General features: G+C 44.6%; 2 protein-coding genes across 3 annotated transcripts in view; one reads left to right on the top strand and one right to left on the bottom strand.

Annotated features, from left to right (window-relative positions):
- Positions 1-16,215, top strand: part of LOC139570016 (protein unc-13 homolog D-like) — a 25,107-nt gene extending 8,892 nt beyond the window's left edge. The window contains exons 19-34 of one of the 2 annotated variants that reach the window (XR_011673995.1): positions 1-62; positions 2,046-2,097; positions 2,239-2,369; positions 4,019-4,139; positions 5,423-5,575; positions 5,942-6,037; positions 6,262-6,468; positions 6,615-6,689; positions 8,253-8,332; positions 9,748-9,862; positions 14,792-14,863; positions 15,001-15,084; positions 15,161-15,281; positions 15,394-15,517; positions 15,668-15,943; positions 16,020-16,215. The exon at positions 1-62 is cut by the window's left edge and continues 36 nt beyond it. Coding sequence is in view for 1 of the 2 variants with exons in the window: in XM_071391454.1 (XP_071247555.1) it covers positions 1-62; positions 2,046-2,097; positions 2,239-2,369; positions 4,019-4,139; positions 5,423-5,575; positions 5,942-6,037; positions 6,262-6,468; positions 6,615-6,689; positions 8,253-8,332; positions 9,748-9,862; positions 14,792-14,863; positions 15,001-15,084; positions 15,161-15,281; positions 15,394-15,517; positions 15,738-15,943; positions 16,020-16,129 (1,809 nt within the window). In the remaining variant the exon portion in view is untranslated. The remainder of the gene's footprint in view (positions 63-2,045; positions 2,098-2,238; positions 2,370-4,018; positions 4,140-5,422; positions 5,576-5,941; positions 6,038-6,261; positions 6,469-6,614; positions 6,690-8,252; positions 8,333-9,747; positions 9,863-14,791; positions 14,864-15,000; positions 15,085-15,160; positions 15,282-15,393; positions 15,518-15,667; positions 15,944-16,019) is intronic. The other variant, XM_071391454.1, reaches the window with a different exon arrangement.
- Positions 16,136-21,431, bottom strand: part of LOC139570017 (RING finger protein unkempt homolog) — a 17,649-nt gene continuing 12,353 nt past the window's right edge. The window contains exons 9-14 of the mRNA XM_071391455.1: positions 20,862-21,078; positions 19,176-19,271; positions 18,909-19,094; positions 18,590-18,771; positions 18,034-18,294; positions 16,136-17,838 (exon numbers count right to left, since the gene is read on the bottom strand). Of these exons, the coding sequence (XP_071247556.1) occupies positions 17,692-17,838; positions 18,034-18,294; positions 18,590-18,771; positions 18,909-19,094; positions 19,176-19,271; positions 20,862-21,078 (1,089 nt within the window). The 3' untranslated portion in view covers positions 16,136-17,691. The remainder of the gene's footprint in view (positions 17,839-18,033; positions 18,295-18,589; positions 18,772-18,908; positions 19,095-19,175; positions 19,272-20,861; positions 21,079-21,431) is intronic.

The following is a 21,431-nucleotide window of genomic DNA, read 5'->3' as shown; positions in this document are numbered from 1 at the left end:
ATAGGTGAAGTGCAGGAGGACATCAAGCACAACAAGGACTGCTGGAATAAAGTGTTTGTCAGGTAGGAGACAGACGACCGCACAGAACGACTGTATGGAGGGAGATCACATTAGAGGGTTTATCAGGTAGGAGACAGACGACCGCACAGAACGACTGTATGGAGGGAGATCGCATTAGAGGGTTTATCAGGTAGGAGACAGACGACCGCACAGAACGACTGTATGGAGGGAGATCGCATTAGAGGGTTTATCAGGTAGGAGACAGACGACCGCACAGAACGACTGTATGGAGGGAGATCGCATTAGAGGGTTTATCAGGTAGGAGACAGACGACCGCACAGAACGACTGTATGGAGGGAGATCGCATTAGAGGGTTTATCAGGTAGGAGACAGACGACCGCACAGAACGACTGTATGGAGGGAGATCGCATTAGAGGGTTTATCAGGTAGGAGACAGACGACCGCACAGAACGACTGTATGGAGGGAGATCTCATTAGAGGGTTTATCAGGTAGGAGACAGACGACCGCACAGAATTACTGTATGGAGGGAGATCACATTAGAGGGTTTATCAGGTAGGAGACAGACGACCGCACAGAACGACTGTATGGAGGGAGATCACATTAGAGGGTTTATCAGGTAGGAGACAGACGACCGCACAGAACGACTGTATGGAGGGAGATCACATTAGAGGGTTTATCAGGTAGGAGACAGACGACCGCACAGAACGACTGTATGGAGGGAGATCACATTAGAGGGTTTATCAGGTAGGAGACAGACGACCGCACAGAAGGACTGTGTGGAGGGAGATCACATTAGAGGGTTTATCAGGTAGGAGACAGACGACCGCACAGAACGACTGTGTGGAGGGAGATCACATTAGAGGGTTTATCAGGTAGGAGACAGACGACCGCACAGAACGACTGTGTGGAGGGAGATCACATTAGAGGGTTTATCAGGTAGGAGACAGACGACCGCACAGAACGACTGTATGGAGGGAGATCGCATTAGAGGGTTTATCAGGTAGGAGACAGACGACCGCACAGAACGACTGTATGGAGGGAGATCGCATTAGAGAGTTTATCAGGTAGGAGACAGACGACCGCACAGAACGACTGTATGGAGGGAGATCGCATTAGAGGGTTTATCAGGTAGGAGACAGACGACCGCACAGAACGACTGTATGGAGGGAGATCGCATTAGAGGGTTTATCAGGTAGGAGACAGACGACCGCACAGAACGACTGTATGGAGGGAGATCGCATTAGAGGGTTTATCAGGTAGGAGACAGACGACCGCACAGAACGACTGTATGGAGGGAGATCGCATTAGAGGGTTTATCAGGTAGGAGACAGACGACCGCACAGAACGACTGTATGGAGGGAGATCGCATTAGAGGGTTTATCAGGTAGGAGACAGACGACCGCACAGAACGACTGTGTGGAGGGAGATCGCATTAGAGGGTTTATCAGGTAGGAGACAGACGACCGCACAGAACGACTGTGTGGAGGGAGATCGCATTAGAGGGTTTATCAGGTAGGAGACAGACGACCGCACAGAACGACTGTGTGGAGGGAGATCACATTAGAGGGTTTATCAGGTAGGAGACAGACGACCGCACAGAACGACTGTGTGGAGGGAGATCACATTAGAGGGTTTATCAGGTAGGAGACAGACGACCGCACAGAACGACTGTGTGGAGGGAGATCACATTAGAGGGTTTATCAGGTAGGAGACAGACGACCGCACAGAACGACTGTGTGGAGGGAGATCACATTAGAGGGTTTATCAGGTAGGAGACAGACGGCCGCACAGAACGACTGTATGGAGGGAGATCACATTAGAGTGTTTGTCAGGTAGGAGACAGACGACCACACAGAACGACTGTATGGAGGGAGATCACATTAGAGGGTTTATCAGGTAGGAGACAGACGACCGCACAGAACGACTGTATGGAGGGAGATCACATTATCTGTCTTGAATACGAAGAAGGTCTGACTGTTAATCACATGAATGGACTTGAATGGGTTTCTCTCTCTCTGTGTAGTGCTGTGCAGGCTGATGTGTTCACTATAGTCTACCAAAAGCTGGACTCCCTGGTAAGTGGCTGTGAAAGATAACTGCATTACTCCCTACCTCTCTTACTCCCTCTCTCCACTGTGTAACTCACTGCTTCTCTCTCTCTCCCTCTGTCTCTGTGTCTCTCTGTGTCTCTCTCTGTCTCTCTCGCTCTCGCTCAGTTGGCGGGGGAGGTGAGGGACACTCTAAACCAAATGGAGGGTAAGATGGAGCAGAGTCTAGCCAATGGCTTGTTCCCTCTCTACCTGAGTCTACAGGCCATCCACAAAGACAAGGCCTTACTACAGAAAAGGTCAGAGGTTACTCCCTTATACTACATACTCAGTAGCAACGAACCCTGTTAGCTGTATGCATGCGAGTCCGCACTCAACTTTCTGCCGTTTTCCCCTTCAATTAACACTATCAACATTTTGCTCAACTGTGGGAATTTTAATTGTAATATACCGAAACAAAAGACACTATCCTAGATGTAGTATGCAAAACGAACTATTCCATTGGCAAGCACAACTCAGGCCCGTACATAGACGGGGGGGTCATAACCAATCGGAGCTGAAGGAGGCCTATATGCAAATAGCGATGGCCAAATACGTATCTGTGCCATTCACTTTGAACTGGACTGTGTTTACAGCATGAGCGGTCGTGAGTTGATGCGCTTGTTTTGAGATCAAAGCGAGAGCTGCATGTAGCCACATGTGCACATGTTGTTCATATCCTTGTTCATATCCTTGTTCATATCCTAGTTAGTGAGTTATTAGCCCAGTTATAGATCATTTGTAGTCAGCAATGGGAGAGTGGTTGCTTCCAACAAGAGCACAAAATGTATGCATTTCTAGCTATATTTGAAAAGCCAGTCAGGTAAAGAGCTTTTTATGTCTTAAAGGGGCAGTGTTGTATTTTAAAACGGTCTTGAATAAGCTAAGTAGCCAATAGGCAGAGCGTAGCATAATTTGTCTCATTCTCTGTAATAATGGTATGGGAATAATAATTCATTTTATTTTGTAAAGTGATTTCTTCAGTCAGCTCCTTGTCTGAGGGATAAGTGGATAAACAGGTTCATGTCAAGCCCTGCATGTTTTCTTCAAAAGTCTCATAGAATGTAGACCTACATTGACCACCACACTGCTACTGTAGGCTGAACGATAGAACAGCTATTTCCATGTTAAAATGTTATGGGATACATTTTTCTCCATAGTTTTTTATGGTAGACCGCCTACATTATGATCAAATAGCCACAGTAGCCCACTTGGCAGTTTTCACAGTAAACACTTGACATTTGCTCAGTGACAACAAAAAAATTGAGTGAACGTTGCTCGGTAGTACAAATTACTCCCTTATACTATATACGCAGTACTACATACTACTAACACACTACTCCCTGATACATACTCAGTACTTCACATTACTACACTATATACACTGAGTGTACAAAACATTAAGAACACCTTCCTAATATTGAGTTGCACCCCCCCTCCCCTTAGAACAGCTTCAGTTCAACGACACATATATATTATTTTCACCCAATGAATGGCACACATACACAATCCATGTCTCAATTGTCCTAAAGACTTAAACATCCAAGACCAAAGATGTAAGTGCCTTTGAACAGGGTATGGTAGCAGGTGCCAGGCGCACCGGTTTGTGTCAAGAACTGCAACACTGCTGGGTTTTTCACGCTCAACAGTTTCCTGTGTGTATCAAGAATGGTCCACCACCCAAAGGACATCCAGCCAACTTGACAAAACTGTGGGAAGCATTGGAGTCAACATGGGCCAGCATCTCTGTGGAATGCTTTTGACACCTTGTAGAGTCCATGCCCCGATGAATTGAGGCTGTTCTGAGGGCAGAAGACGGGGGGGGGGGGGGGGTGAAACTCAATATTCGGAAGGTGTTCCTAATGTTTGGTACACTCAGTGTAGAGCTAAGGCTGTTGCTTTGTTTCAGTGTTAAACTGTTGGAGCTGACTAACTTCCATGAGGGCTTCCGTGAGGCGGTTCCCTATTGGTTGAACAAGGCCTTCAGCACCACTCAGGACAGGGTGGAGAGAGCTGTGCAGGTGGACCAGGTAACATACTGTTATAACATAACACCTAGTGAAGCAATATAATTAAGCAGTAAGGCCCGAGGGGATGTGGTATATGGCCAATATACCACGGCTAAGGGCAGTTCTTAGGCACGACGCATCGCAGAGTGGTATATTGGCCATCACAAACCCATGAGGTGCCTTATTGCTATTATAAACTGGTTACCAACGTAATTAGAGCAGTAAAAATAAATGTTTTGTCATACCTGTGGTATACGGTATGATATACCACTGCTGTCAGCCAGTCAGCATTCAGGGCTCGAACCAGCCAGTTTATAGAATAGATACCAGGTAATATTTACTGTACACCTTGAAGCTAGGTGAGATACTCATCCCGTCCCCCTACCAGGTAATATTTACTGTACACCTTGAAGCTAGGTGAGATACTCATCCCGTCACCCTACCAGGTAATATTTAATGTACACCTTAAAGCTAGGTGAGATACTCATCCCGTCCCCCTACCAGGTAATATTTAATGTACACCTTAAAGCTAGATACTCAACCCGTCCCCCTACCAGGTAATATTTACTGTACACCTTGAAGCTAGGTGAGATACTCATCCTGTCCCCCTACCAGGTAATATTTACTGTACACCTTGAAGCTAGGTGAGATACTCATCCCGTCCCCCTACCAGGTAATATTTAATGTACACCTTAAAGCTAGATACTCATCCCGTCCCCCTACCAGGTAATATTTACTGTACACCTTAAAGCTAGGTGAGATACTCATCCTGTCCTCCTACCAGGTAATATTTACTGTACACCTTGAAGCTAGGTGAGATACTCATCCTGTCCCCCTACCAGGTAATATTTACTGTACACCTTAAAGCTAGATACTCAACCCGTCCCCCTACCAGGTAATATTTACTGTACACCTTGAAGCTAGGTGAGATACTCATCCTGTCCCCCTACCAGGTAACATTTACTGTACACCTTAAAGCTAGGTGAGATACTCATCCTGTCCCCCTACCAGGTAATATTTACTGTACACCTTAAAGCTAGATACTCAACCCGTCCCCCTACCAGGTAATATTTACTGTACACCTTAAAGCTAGGTGAGATACTCATCCCGTCCCCCTACCAGGTAATATTTACTGTACACCTTAAAGCTAGGTGAGATACTCATCCTGTCCCCCTACCAGGTAATATTTACTGTACACCTTGAAGCTAGGTGAGATACTCATCCCGTCCCCCTACCAGGTAATATTTACTGTACACCTTAAAGCTAGGTGAGATACTCAACCCGTCCACCCTCTCTTCCCCCAGCTGCAACCGCTTCAGTCGGGGATGGCGCCCATCAAACACAGCTCATCAGCCGTAGACCTGGTGGCCTGTGTCCAGCCCATCTGTCAGCTGTGGGAGCAGCTCTCCTGGCCAGACCCTGAGGAGGCCTTCATGCTAATGGTCAAACTCACTGAGGTAGTGCATCACAAAAATGCATGATCATGCAGATACGCATAGTATCTCATCATAACCAGACAAGAACGTGCTCTATCATACTTGGGGCTCCCGAGTGGCGCAGTGGTCTAAGACACTGCATCTCAGTGCAAGAGGTGTCACCTGGTCCAAATCCAGGCTGCGTCACATCCGGCTGTGATTTGGAGTCCCATAGGGCAGTGCACAATTGACTCATTGTGTCCCACCAGGCTGGGGTAGGCCGTCATTGTAAATAAGAAGTTGTTCTTAATTGACTTGCCTAGTTAAATAAAGGTATAAAATACACACATTTAATATTGTTGGTATACAAGATTTAGCTCATTTCAATGTGTGTGTGTGTGTGTTCAGGACGTGTGTAAGATCGTGGTGAACTACTGTCGTATCCTGAAGGAGCGGGTCAGAGAGCTGTCTGAGAACACTGACCACAGCAGCGCTGTCAACAAGGTGAAGGAAAGAACACTCCTCCTTCGTATCTCTTCCCCTTTCATTCCCCTCTGCTCAATCTTTCTTCCCTCTTGTCCTTCTCTCTATCTCCTTTTCTCTTAACTACATTCAAGTGAATGAATTGTGTTAATTGCCACCTCTCTGTGTCTCTCAATCTCCCCCCTCCTCTCCTCTCCTCCTCCCCCCTCCCTCCCTCCGCTCCCCTCCCTCCTCCTCTCCTCCAGCTGTGTGTAGTAGTGAATGACTTGGAACACCTGAGGTCGGTGCTGACCCGCCTGCCCCAGCAGCTCAACTGGGCAGGGCTTCGAGAACGCACACGTCACGTGATAGGGGACCCTCAGTTCCACAACGTGCTCCCCTCACAGCTGCAGCATGCACAGGGGGTCCTCAGCAGAGAGATACGCTCCGCCTTAGAGACCGTTGGACGGAAGGTAGGAGGAGAGAGGGCTGGGGAGGGCTTAGATGGAGCGGAGTCAAAAGAGACCCGGACCATATTGAGAAATTGGCCTATAGTCCCCTTCTTCAATATAGAATTTCAAGTCTCTCTGTCTCTCTCTCTGTCTCTGTCTCTCTCTAGCTGAATTCAGACATTGAGACATACGTCCGCAGCATGTCTACTCGACACAGGCTCCCCTCCAAGTCCACTGAAGATGTAAGAAACTGTCATCATTAGCCATTTCCAATTCAGCGATACTGGATTTATAGACATCCATTTCCAATTCAGCGATACTGGATTTATAGACATCCATTTCCAATTCAGCGATACTGGATTTATAGACATCCATTTCCAATTCAGCTGACTGACCAGTACCACATGGCTACTACCACGTGGACAGACTGACTACTGGATTTATAGACATCCATTTCCAATTCAGCGATACTGGATTTATAGACATCCATTTCCAATTCAGCGATACTGGATTTATAGACATCCATTTCCAATTCAGCGATACTGGATTTATAGACATCCATTTCCAATTCAGCGATACTGGATTTATAGACATCCATTTCCAATTCAGCGATACTGGATTTATAGACATCCATTTCCAATTCAGCGATACTGGATTTATAGACATCCATTTCCAATTCAGCGATACTGGATTTATAGACATCCATTTCCAATTCAGCGATACTGGATTTATAGACATCCATTTCCTTTTGTGTTATGATGATTAGGACTCTACGTATTGGGCTCTATGTATTGGGCTATCATGTCACATTACCTAGACTTGACCCTTTATCTCCAGAAATTAGAAAGAAAGCAATAGAGTACCACAGTATGAGTACCACAATAGAGTACCACAGTATGACTACCACAATAGAGTACCACAGTATGAGTCATAATACCCATAAAACCTAGCGGTCAAACAAGGAAATGGTTCCAATCGTTTTTTCCATAGAGGATTTTAGAAACACTTAAAATAAGGGCTGTGTTTAGTGAAGGCTTACCCTGGTGTGATGTTTTGATAACCGTGTAAATCTCAAGCTGACATTTGTCAATACATTCACCTGTATTTACCCCCAAAATGAAATGCTAATTAGCTGCTAATATGGCTATCATACAGAACTATAAATGACATGATGCTCTGGATGAGGGTGACGAATCGAGGCAAAAGTAAGAATCTCTGGATTAACTATCTAATATTAGCTAAATTTAGGAATTAATAAATTGGCTACATTTGTTTAAATTGACAAATCTGTAAACTGTCTTGGGCAAGTTTTAAATGTACACAATACCTGTTAGAAACGGTGTCAGGTAGAACTTGCAGGGTTTTGTAGTTTTGAACGATGTCTACTTTGATGCTAATTATAATTTTAGAATTTAAGTATAAATAGAGCCGACTATATTGATAAAAGTCTCCTTGTCCTAGAGATTTACATGGTTATCAAAACTTCACGCCAGGGTAAGCCTTCACAAAACAAAGCCCTTATTTTAAGGGTTTCTAAAATCCCCTATGGGAAAAACAATTGGAACCATTTCCTTGTTTGACCGCTAGGTTTAATGGGTATTATGACACTTCCACTGTGTGGCTCTATTGTCTGACGGTGCTGGACCATCTGACATAAAAATAAAATGGGAGAGTTTGTTAAAAACTTTTATTTAAAGCTTTTAAAATCCAGGTCATGTGACATGATTGTCGGAAACACAGGCCCTAGTTTACGATGGCTGATGTAAAGCATGTTACTGTACTGCTCTATATGTCCACCATCCCAGGCTGTGGTTCCTCTGATGAAATATCTGGAGAAAGAGCTGCACTACATGAATGAGAACCTGGTGCAGGAGAACTTTAACAGGTGTATACACACACACACACACCCCTGTAATACTCAACACACACACACTCACCTGTGGTTCAACCAGTACTGAGGATGTATTACCCTGTGTTCTTAGAGCAGTGGTTTCCAGCATACCTCTATGTATATCTTAGAGCAGTGGTTTCCAGCATACCTCTATGAATATCTTAGAGCAGTGGTTTCCAGCATACCTCTATGAATATCTTAGAGCAGTGGTTTCCAGCATACCTCTATGAATATCTTAGAACAGTGGTTTCCAGCATACCTCTATGAATATCTTAGAGCAGTGGTTTCCAGCATACCTCTATGAATATCTTAGAGCAGTGGTTTCCAGCATACCTCTATGAATATCTTAGAGCAGTGGTTTCCAGCATACCTCTATGAATATCTTAGAGCAGTGGTTTCCAGCATACCTCTATGAATATCTTAGAGCAGTGGTTTCCAGCATACCTCTATGAATATCTTAGAGCAGTGGTTTCCAGCATACCTCTATGAATATCTTAGAGCAGTGGTTTCCAGCATACCTCTATGAATATCTTAGAGCAGTGGTTTCCAGCATACCTCTATGAATATCTTAGAGCAGTGGTTTCCAGCATACCTCTATGAATATCTTAGAGCAGTGGTTTCCAGCATACCTCTATGAACATCTTAGAGCAGTGGTTTCCAGCATACCTCTATGAATATCTTAGAGCAGTGATTTCCAGCATACCTCTATGAATATCTTAGAGCAGTGGTTTCCAGCATACCTCTATGAATATCTTAGAGCAGTGGTTTCCAGCATACCTCTATGAATATCTTAGAGCAGTGGTTTCCAGCATACCTCTATGAATATCTTAGAGCAGTGATTTCCAGCATACCTCTATGAATATCTTAGAGCAGTGATTTCCAGCATACCTCTATGAATATCTTAGAGCAGTGATTTCCAGCATACCTCTATGAATATCTTAGAGCAGTGGTTTCCAGCATACCTCTATGAATATCTTAGAGCAGTGGTTTCCAGCATACCTCTATGAATATCTTAGAGCAGTGATTTCCAGCATACCTCTATGAATATCTTAGAGCAGTGATTTCCAGCATACCTCTATGAATATCTTAGAGCAGTGATTTCCAGCATACCTCTATGAATATCTTAGAGCAGTGATTTGCAGCATACCTCTATGAATATCTTAGAGCAGTGGTTTCCAGCATACCTCTATGAATATCTTAGAGCAGTGGTTTCCAGCATACCTCTATGAATATCTTAGAGCAGTGGTTTCCAGCATACCTCTATGAATATCTTAGAGCAGTGGTTTCCAGCATACCTCTATGAATATCTTAGAGCAGTGGTTTCCAGCATACCTCTATGAATATCTTAGAGCAGTGATTTCCAAGCCTTTGAAATATTTTCTTCATCTCCCTCTTCCTTCCTTCCCTAGTCTTTTGACTCCGTTGTGGACTAACTCCATAAGAACCTTATACCAGGTGGCTACACAGCAGAAACAAGAGGGAGGACTCATGGTGTTCTGTCAACGACTGCAGTACACACTCCAGGTTAGTAATGTACTGCAGTACACACTCCAGGTTAGTAATGTACTGCAGTACACACTCCAGGTTAGTATAGTACTGCAGTACACACTCCAGGTTAGTAATGTACTGTAGTACACACTCCAGGTTAGTAATGTACTGCAGTACACACTCCAGGTTAGTAATGTACTGCAGTACACACTCCAGGTTAGTATAGTACTGCAGTACACACTCCAGGTTAGTAATGTACTGCAGTACACACTCCAGGTTAGTAATGTACTGCAGTACACACTCCAGGTTAGTAATGTACTGCAGTACACACTCCAGGTTAGTATAGTACTGCAGTACACACTCCAGGTTAGTAATGTACTGCAGTACACACTCCAGGTTAGTAATGTACTGCAGTACACACTCCAGGTTAGTAATGTACTGCAGTACACACTCCAGGTTAGTAATGTACTGCAGCACATACTCCAGGTTAGTAATGTACTGCAGTACACACTCCAGGTTAGTAATGTACTGCAGTACACACTCCAGGTTAGTAATGTACTGCAGTACACACTCCAGGTTAGTAATGTACTGCAGTACACACTCCAGGTTAGTAATGTACTGCAGTACACACTCCAGGTTAGTAATGTACTGCAGTACACACTCCAGGTTAGTAATGTACTGCAGTACACACTCCAGGTTAGTAATGTACTGCAGTACACACTCCAGGTTAGTAATGTACTGCAGTACACACTCCAGGTTAGTAATCAATCAATCAATCAATCAATTTTATTTTATATAGCCCTTCGTACATCAGCTAATATCTCGAAGTGCTGTACAGACACCCAGCCTAAAACCCCAAACAGCTAGTAATGCAGGTGTAGAAGCACGGTGGCTAGGAAAAACTCCCTAGAAAGGCCAAAACCTAGGAAGAAACCTAGAGAGGAACCAGGCTATGAGGGGTGGCCAGTCCTCTTCTGGCTGTGCCGGGTGGAGATTATAACAGAACTATGCCAAGATTTTCAAAATTTCCATAAATGACAAGCATGGTCAAATAATAATCAGGAATAAATCTCAGTTGGCTTTTCATAGCCGATCATTAAGAGTTGAAAACAGCAGGTCTGGGACAGGTAGGGGTTCCATAACCGCAGGCAGAACAGTTGAAACTGGAATAGCAGCAAGGCCAGGCGGACTGGGGACAGCAAGGAGTCACCACGGCCGGTAGTCCCGACGTATGGTCCTAGGGCTCAGGTCCTCCGAGAGAAAGAAAGAGAGAAGGAGAAAATTAGAGAGAGCCAAGATTTTCAAAATGTTCATAAATGACAAGCATGGTCAAATAATAATCAGGAATAAATCTCAGTTGGCTTTTCATAGCCGATCATTAAGAGTTGAAAACAGCAGGTCTGGGACAGGTAGGGGTTCCGTAACCACAGGCAGAACAGTTGAAACTGGAATAGCAGCAAGGCCAGGCGGACTGGGGACAGCAAGGTGTCATCATGCCCGGTAGTCCTGACGTATGGTCCTAGGGCTCAGGTTCTCAGAGAGGAAGAGAGAACGAGAGAATTAGAGAGAGCATACTTAAATTCACACAGGACACTGGATAAGACAGGAGAAGTACTCCAGGTAACCAACTGACCCTAGCCCCCCGACACAAACTACTGCAGCATAAATACTGGAGGCTGAGACAGGAGCGGTCAGGAGACACTGTGGCCCCATCCGAAGAAACCCCCGGACAGGGCCAAATAGGAAGGATATAACCCCACCCACTTTGCCAAAGCACAGCCCCCGCACCACTAGAGGGAAATCCTCAACCACCAACTTACAATCCTGAGACAAGGCCGAGTATAGCCCACAAAGGTCTCCACCACAGCACAAACCAAGGGGGGGCGCCAACCCAGACAGGAAGATCACGTCAGTAACTCAACCCACTCAAGTGACGCACCCCTCCTAGGGACGGCATGAAAGAGCACCAGCAAGCCAGTGACTCAGCCCCTGTAACAGGGTTAGAGGCAGAGAATCCCAGTGGAGAGAGGGGAACCGGCCTGGCAGAGACAGCAAGGGCGGTTCGTTGCTCCAGAGCCTTTCCGTTCACCTTCACACTCCTGGGCCAGGCTACACTCAATCATATGACCTACTGAAGAGATAAGTCTTCAGTAAAGACTTAAAGGTTGAGACCGAGTCTGCGTCTCTCACATGGGTAGGCAGACTGTTCCATAAAAATGGAGATCTATAGGAGAAAGCCCTGCCTCCCGCTGTTTGCTTAGAAATTCTAGGGACAATTAGGAGGCCTGCGTCTTGTGACCGTAGCGTACGTATTGGTATGTACGGCAGGACCAACTCGGAAAGATAGGTAGGAGCAAGCCCATGTAACGCTTTATAGGTTAACAGTAAAACCTTGAAATCAGCCCTTGCCTTAACAGGAAGCCAGTGTAGGGAAGCTAGCACTGGAGTAATATGATCAAATTTCTTGGTTCTAGTCAGGATTCTAGCAGCCGTATTTAGCACTAACTGAAGTTTATTTAGTGCTTTATCCGGGTAGCCGGAAAGTAGAGCATTGCAGTAGTCTAACCTAGAAGTAACAAATGCATGGATTAATTTTTCTGCATCATTTTTGGACAGAAAATTTCTGATTTTTGCAATGTTACATAGATGGAAAAAAGCTGTCCTTGAAACAGTCTTGATATGTTCGTCAAAAGAGAGATCAGGGTCAAGAGTAACGCCGAGGTCCTTCACAGTTTTATTTGAGACGACTTTACAACCATCAAGATGAATTGTCAGATTTAACAGAAGATCTCTTTGTTTCTTGGGACCTAGAACAAGCATCTCTGTTTTGTCCGAGTTTAAAAGTAGAAAGTTTTCAGCCATCCACTTCCTTATGTCTGAAACACAGGCTTCTAGCGAGGGCAATTTTGGGGCTTCACCATGTTTCATTGAAATGTACAGCTGTGTCATCCGCATAGCAGTGAAAGTTAACATTATGTTTTCGAATAACATCCCCAAGAGGTAAAATATATAGTGAAAACAATAGTGGTCCTAAAACAGAACCTTGAGGAACACCGAAATGTACAGTTGATTTGTCAGAGGACAGACCATTCACAGAGACAAACTGATATCTTTCCGACAGGTAAGATCTAAACCAGGCCAGAACTTGTCCGTGTAGACCAATTTGGGTTTCCAGTCTCTCCAAAAGAATGTGGTGATCGATGGTGTCAAAGGCAGCACTAAGGTCTAGTAGCACGAGGACAGATGCAGAGCCTCGGTCTGACGCCATTAAAAGGTCATTTACCACCTTCACAAGTGCAGTCTCAGTGCTATGATGGGGTCTAAAACCAGACTGAAGCATTTCGTATACATTATTTGTCTTCAGAAAGGCAGTGAGTTGCTGCGCAACAGCTTTTTCTAAAATCTTTGAGAGGAATGGAAGATTCGATATAGGCCGATAGTTTTTTATATTTTCCGGGTCAAGGTTTGGCTTTTTCAAGAGAGGCTTTATCACTGCCACTTTTAGTGAGTTTGGTACACATCCGGTGGATAGAGAGCTGTTTATTATGTTCAACATAGGAGGGCCAAGCACAGGAAGCAGCTCCTTCAGCAGTTTAGTAGGAATAGGATCCAGTATGCAGCTTGAAGGTTTAGAGGCCATGATTATTTTCATCATTGTGTCAAGAGATATAGTACTAAAACACTTAAGTGTCTCTCCCGATCCCAGGCCCTCGCAGAGCTGTGCAGATCCAGGACAGCTAAGCCCTGGAGGAATACGCAGATTCAAAGAGGAGTCCGTAATTTGCTTTCTAATGGTCATGATCTTTTCCTCAAAGAAGTTCATGAATTTATTACTGCTGAAGTGAAAGCCATCCTCTCTTGGGGAATGCTGCTTTTTAGTTAGTTTCGCAACAGTATCAAAAAGAAATTTTGGATTGTTCTTATTTTCCTCGATTAAGTTGGAAAAGTAGGATGAGCGAGCAGCAGTGAGGGCTCTTCGGTACTGCACGGTACTGTCTTTCCAAGCTAGTCGGAAGACTTCCAGTTTGGTGTGGCGCCATTTCCGTTCCAATTTCCTGGAAGCTTGCTTCAAAGCTCGGGTATTTTCTGTATACCAGGGAGCTAGTTTCTTATGACAAATGTTTTTCGTTTTTAGGGGTGCAACTGCATCTAGGGTATTGCGCAAGGTTAAATTGAGTTCCTCAGTTAGGTGGTTAACTGATTTTTGTCCTCTGACGTCCTTGGGTAGGCAGAAGGAGTCTGGAAGGGCATCAAGGAATTTTTGTGTTGTCTGAGAATTTATAGCACGACTTTTGATGCTCCTTGGTTGGGGTCTGAGCAGATTATTTGTTGCGATTGCAAACGTAATAAAATGGTGGTCCGATAGTCCAGGATTATGTGGAAAAACATTAAGATCTACAACATTTATTCCATGGGACAAAACTAGGTCCAGAGTATGACTGTGGCAGTGAGTAGGTCCAGAGACATGTTGGACAAAACCCACTGAGTCGATAATGGCTCCGAAAGACTTTTGGAGTGGGTCTGTGGACTTCTCCATGTGAATATTAAAATCACCAAAAATTAGAATATGATCTGCTATGACTACAAGGTCTGATAGGAATTCAGGAAACTCAGAGAGGAACGCTGTATATGGCCCAGGAGGCCTGTAAACAGTAGCTATAAAAAGTGATTGAGTAGGCTGCATAGATTTCATGACTAGAAGCTCAAAAGACGAAAACGCCATTTTTTTTTTTGTAAATTGAAATTTGCTATCGTAAATGTTAGCAACACCTCCGCCTTTGCGGGATGCACGGGGGATATGGTCACTGCAGTACACACTCCAGGTTAGTAATGTACTGCAGTACACACTCCAGGTTAGTAATGTACTGCAGTACACACTCCAGGTTAGTAATGTACTGCAGTACACACTCCAGGTTAATACTTTTCTTAAGTACACACTTCAGGACAATTCTGACTGTGTTGCAGTGTCTTGAGCAGTGTTTTTATGCTGAGGGGAACGGACTGCCACTGGAGACCCTACACACAGACGACTACAAAGTGAGTTCATGTTGGTTACATTGCACAGTATATTGTTAGAACTTGGTTCTATAAGGGCATGTAGAAGAGGGTGACCTTGTGTTATGAACGCTGTACAATAACCCTCTCTCTTTCTGCGCTCACCTCAATTCATTCAGACTCTGAAATCTCACTTGACACACAACTCTCTCAACTGCCAGCAGCTCATAGAGAAATTCCTGGATATGAAAGTATGGGAACAGGTAAGAGTGTATGTATAGCAGCGAAAAACCATAGCTATACAGAATACATTGGATTGAATCTGCATTTGTGTAACAGAAAGTTTACAGTGGAGAAAAGTACGGCGCGGTCACACTCATAGCATCCTACAGGAGGTCTGATCATAGACTTAGAGTGGAAGTGTTGAATGCAGCTAATCTCCTACCCATGGACTCCAACGGTCAGTGGTTTCCTCTCCTCGTCTCTTTTACATCGATATAGATCAAGGGAAAGTACAAGACAGGTCTTCTTAAAGATCAGATATCTCTGGTGTCTCTCTCCCTCCTCTCCAGGTTCCAGTGATCCGTTTGTCCAGTTGTGTCTGGAGCCTCGTCATGTGTTCCCTGAGGTGGAGCCTCGCACCACCCAGATCAAGAACTGTGACCTCAACCCCCTTTTCGACGAGGCCTTCGAGTTGTAAGCCCTAGCTCCAACTGCTGCCCCCTCCGTTGCTACATTGGTGGCAGACGGATAATCCAAGTCTCTCAGATCTTTGTTGAAAACATGTTAAGAGTTACAACCACCTTTTCCGCTTCAGCCTTGTCTCCTACTATTTCCTACCCTCAGGAACTATACAGGTAATCAATCTCTCCCACATCCCCCTCTTCTCCATGTACCCCCTGCCTCCCTCCGTCAGTATGGTGTCAGTGGAGCAGTGCCAGGCTGTGGGGGCGTGTCTGGTGGTGACAGTGTTGGACTATGACACCCTGAGAACAGACGACTTCGAGGGGGAGGCCTTCCTGGCTCTGAAGGCAGTGCCGGGGGTCGGAGGGGGGCCAGGGTACCAGCCAGACCCTTCCCCGGCCCAGATACGCCTGCCGCTCATGCACCCCAAACCAAACGGTATGATCTGGAATTAAGTTGTGTGAAAATGAACACGTACTTGTGCATGATACTGAAGCGTGCTCGTTTTGTCCAGATGACAGTATTCTGAAGCTGTTGGAGTCGAGGAGAGGAGAGAGGGAGGCCCAGGCGTTTGTGAAGAAACGCAGACAGAGAGAGAAACAGTCACAGGAGGAGAAACAATGAGAATAATAACAAAAATAGACGTGTATTTTATTGTTCTATACCAAAACAGACTCAATTAAACACTGTTGGTGGATGCAGTAAAGGGATGGACTGTGTGCCAGGTGTGTGTCTGTGTATAGTGCCGGTGTTCTTCACAGTGATCATGTCTTTTCACCGGATAGCAACACAAGCACACACACCCCTGCTGTGTCCAAAGCAGAGGTGGTACCTGATAGCTGGTGTGGTCAGTGCATGGGGCAATTATGACATACAAAAACAATGTATATTTGACACCCATTTGAAATACTGTGAAATATTAAAATGCTTACAAATGTAAATTATGCCCTCCCCCCCAAAATGATACCTTGATTTATATATATTTTTTAAAGGCTGGTTGTTTGACAGAAACTAAATGGCATTTGAGTTTACATGAAGCGCCTTAAATGAATGTTATTAAATGAACTAATATACATCATTTCAAAGACTACACAATTGACTCGTATATTTTTCAAGATTGTGTTGTTAACATGCCCCCATCTTTCCAGTTAAAGAATAATATTACAGACAGCAAACCTGAGAGTCAGTCACATACAGAAACTATTCGTAACACACACAGACTGCTGCATCCAAATAGTCTAAACAGGGCTGTCATTTCTGTATAGACTTCCACCGTATTCCCTTCCTGTAGTTTCAGATCAGTGCGAAGGGAGAATAAGCCTGTTTAAACTATTGAGATGCTTGCCTATTCCTCCTCTGACTAGAAGTCTCGTTAGCAAAACGATAACCACTGCCTTCACTTCTCTAGAAAAAGCATGAAAATTCTATGAAAAATAGAAAATGTTTTTATTTTAACTGTAAAAACGAAGGAGTTGTACTCCCAGCAGTCTTCAACGGTGGTCCCTAACACCTCGATCACACTGACAGCGTACTTGTGGGAAATAGTACGCAGCATCATCTGGATATGTGCACAACAAAAGTTCAACATTCACCTTCTGCTACCATTTCTGTCAAGCCATCTATCTATGCATACAGTTTGACTCATACAATGGATAAATTAAGTGTACGCTCCACACCGAACGCACTGCAACGCAATTCTGCAAGGCAAACGCAGCGTTACAATAAATGTACTTCTGGAGTGCCAAAGCGTAATGACGCTGTCGGTGTGATCGAGGCATTAGGCCGTAACATCATGGAACAGAGGTCAAGCGTGCCCTAAACTGACTCTGAGTCAGTTGTGTGGTTTAGTTCGTAATGGTGAAAGTCAGGTCTGTAGTGAGGAGAGCTGATCCCGAATCATTTCTTATGCACAGGCAGTGTTCGAGTAAAACATTTCTGATCTTGAATCATTTGCCTATAGGGACAGCAGGCTGGTCTCTGGGTGAGGATATCTGATCTAGGATCAGAGGTAAGAAACAACAGAGTATCTACCTATACTCCATAGCGTTAGAACAACTGGTTTGGATCTGGTCTAAAGTCAGTCACTTAGTTTTAGGGTCAACTGGGCTGTTTTGAGTAAGTGACTAGGGCTGGTCTGAGATCAGTGTTGGGGGATCCGCTGAGCTGTAGCTAGTTGAGGAGTTAGGTCAGGATAACTGATCCAGGGTCTGTTCTGGGCAAAGGGGGCACTCTGCAGAGCAGCTGTCACACTGCAGACCGTGTCTACAGGGCTGAGAGACTGAGCCCTGCCCTCCACACATCACACAACACTGCCTCTGCTTTCTATACACCACCTGGATGGTGGGGTGAGAGAGAGGAGAAAAAAAGAGAGGAGAAAAGGAGAGGGGGGGGGGGGAGAAAGAGAGAAGAAAAAGAGAGAGAGACAAAAAGACAGAGAGAAAGAAAGAAAGAGAAAAGCCTGCTAGTTACTTGGGGAATGTTTCACATCAACAAGCATGGCTCTGGGTGTATGTGAGCGTATCCCCTACCTGCTCCACGGTGTGTAGACATGTACAGAGCTGGGCCTGCAGACTGACCACACACTCTACAGGCAGTCTGTGGACCAGCTGTAGCTGGTGCAGGGCCAGGTGGGGGTTGTCACCTGTCCTCATGCCGTCCAGCGCCTCCTGGAGGAAGGAGGTCTGTCTCTGCGCCTCCTCCTCATCCTGCCTGGCATGCTCCGCTTGTAAAGCTAACCGACCGGCCGAGCCACGAGACTCCTCCGCATCCGACTTCAACGACGCCCACGCCTGGAGTGAGAGAGTGATGTAGAGAGAGAGGGTGATGGGAGAAACATGAGAAAAGAAGGAGAGAGCGACAGAGCGATTAAAGGGGAAGGAAGAGGGACATTTCTTAAGACTGACCCTTTTTATGGTTTATTGGTGTACAATAACACACACACACACACACACACACACACACACACACACACACACACACACACACACACACACACACACACACACACACACACACACACACACACACACACACACACACACACACACACACACACACACACACACACACACACACACCTCGTACCTGTGTTGTATGTCTCCAGGTGTGGTCCCAGTGTTTCAGTAGTCTGTTAGCATCGTCTAGTTCCTGTCGGACCCGGGCTGTCTCCATGCTCTGGCCCATGGAGGGTAGCAGGGCCGGCGGTGTACCGGGAGAACCCTGGCCTGACGGGTGCTCCCAGATACTACTGCTCATACCATTCAGACCTGCAATACAGAAGACACATGAGAAATATTTATTAAGTTGAGGTGTCTCTAGAAAGTACGGGGAAATGTTGGGGCACATTTTTAAATCTCCTCTAATCTAACAGACAAATACATGATCTAAAAATATGTTCTCAAACCTAGAGAGCTATGAGATGGCCCCAAGAAGCTGCTTTCTGATTGGCCGGGCTGCGACAGATGAGCGGAGAAGAATGGTGACTGGTGGGCTCTGATTGGTGGCGAGGGCGAAGGTGAGCTGAAAGGGGCGGAGCTGCAGAGGGATCCTGGGATGTTGACAGGAGCCGAACTCTGGAGCTGGTTCCCTCCTGCAAAATCAATCAATAATTTAATCAATCAAACATTACAATCACCTCAGGTAGGTGTGTGTATCTGGGCTCCATACCCACCTAGCATGGCTCGGGGCAGAGCTGAGCTGCCGTCCAGGCTTCTCTCCAGGGCAGACATCCCAAAGACATTCAGGTCCAGGTCATCCAGAGCTGACTCTATACATCACATCAACAAAAACAAAACGTTACTTACTCAGATCTGTCCCACACAAGGGCATCCATTTTGGTCACATGTGCTTCCAGATATTTTTCTGTGCGACCTGACATTTTATTTTAGGAGCACCAGTGTCGACCAGGAAGAGAGATCTCCCAGATAGTAATAGTTTTCACTGGGCCGTTGTTTCTGAGTGCCCTGGAGAAAAAAATCGTACATGTAAAGAATATTAAAGAAGGCATCGGTGATGTTTGTATTTCTTGTAACTTTATGAAGACGTGACGGCATGGGAATCCCTCTGTCTACCACTTAGTGTAGCCAGTCATTTCTAAAGGCCTTCCCAGAAAACTTCTAATTTGGAAAGTTAACTGCAAAGTTGGCTTACCTGGCAGAATGATATGATATCGTGATGATTTGTTTCAATCGGGTGGTCTTTTGTTTTGCTAACTCTGCTATTGTACATGCAGTACAGAAACACTGCCAGCCAAACTCCAGGCTCTTGATGTGGGCAATCGACATTAAAGGGCAACTATACCCTCCTAAATATTTATATATTTTTCCTCCCCAGACCTCAAAAGTGGTCTCCTAATGTGGTTTAAACATTGTTGTGGACTTTGAACATCCAATTCTGTTGTTTTTCTATTTTAAAAAAAAAGTGTGATTTTGAGAGTGATAACCAGAAAACAATGGGGATATCCAAGACCCGGATAGATTTGTGTGGATTTTGGTGTTATGGCGAATAAATGTATTTTAGCTGGTAAAATTCTGAGTGGCTGGTAGATTTTTTTTATCTACCTGCCAGTGGACCAAATAGTTTGTTTGTAGGCCCTGTTCAAAAACCATGTCGGAGGTCAGTTCCAAAACCATTCACTGGCATCAGTCTTCTTACCTCATTAGCTAGCTAACTAACATCCTGGTTACTTTACCAGTATATCTACACATCTGGGGGAACAGAAAGGAAAAAGGATAGCTTCTTTAGAAGATCAATGATCATAGCAATGAATGAATGACTGAGCCCTTGCATGTCACTCAACTTGACGCTCTTAAAGAGACAGTGTAGAATTTCCAATGTAATGCATCTCAATAGATAATGATTTACACAATGTAGAAACTTATTCTACAAATCACTTTGCAATTTCAATGGCAGATTTTCGTATCAACATTTAGCTTTTTATAATAAACAATTGTCTTTACAGGTTTAAATATTAGTTTCTAAGGCTCAACATGTGCCTCAAAAGTAGCTAGAATTAATTTTGGCCTCATACGCAATATCTCAATCACTTACAAAAATATATATTCTTGTGCTCCTAGATTTTATGTTGTGCTCCTAACTATTTTTAAGATGGAAGCACCAGTGCTACCAATTAAAAACTTTAAATTTAGAGCCCTGGTCCCATGGCAATCAAGTGATCCACTGTCAATATTCTGTCAATTACCTATGTAATTGCCCCTCAGGGATAAATAGTTTTTTTATTGAATGGAATGTTAGGAAGTAAACTACAATAGTTAGCTACTTGTACAGTGACCAGCTCCTCTGACTTCAAGAGTAATAAGAGTTGAAAGAGTCTTCTGTGCCTACGTGACTGACTCACCAACTACAGACTCGACGGTGTCGCTGGTGGGGTAGAAGGGCAGTGCGTTGGCATTCATGCCTGAGGAAAGGCCTGGTGCTGGGGCTCCGTGGTGGAGGTGGTGGCCCTGGTGGAGGGGTCCTGGAGGGGCTGGGCTGGGAGGGGTGGCTGCCAGGCTGGAGGGAACACTGGAGGACAGACTCAGAGGACTACCCACTGGGAGAAACACCAGCAGGTCCTAGAGAGAGTAGAGAGAAAGAGATAGAGACAGATTAGAGAAGGGTGGTGATACAATCATTATGCAGACTAACAGTGGGTTGGTTATAGTTATAGTATAACTATAGTATAGTTAGTTATAGTATAGTTAGTTATAGTACAGTTATAGTATAGTTATAGTATAGTTATAGTATAGTTAGTTATAGTATCGTTGGTTGTAGTATAGTTATAGTAGTTAGTTATAGTTAGTTACAGTATAGTTAGTTATAGTACAGTTATAGTTAGTTATAGTATAGTTAGTTACGGCATAGTTATATTATAGTTAGTTATAGTACAGTTAGTATAGTTATAGTAGTTAGTTATAGTATAGTTACG

Source organism: Salvelinus alpinus, chromosome 3 (genome assembly GCF_045679555.1).
Source record: "Salvelinus alpinus chromosome 3, SLU_Salpinus.1, whole genome shotgun sequence".
NCBI classification, from domain to species: Eukaryota; Metazoa; Chordata; class Actinopteri; order Salmoniformes; family Salmonidae; genus Salvelinus; species Salvelinus alpinus.
This window is presented reverse-complemented; position numbering and strand designations above follow the sequence as displayed.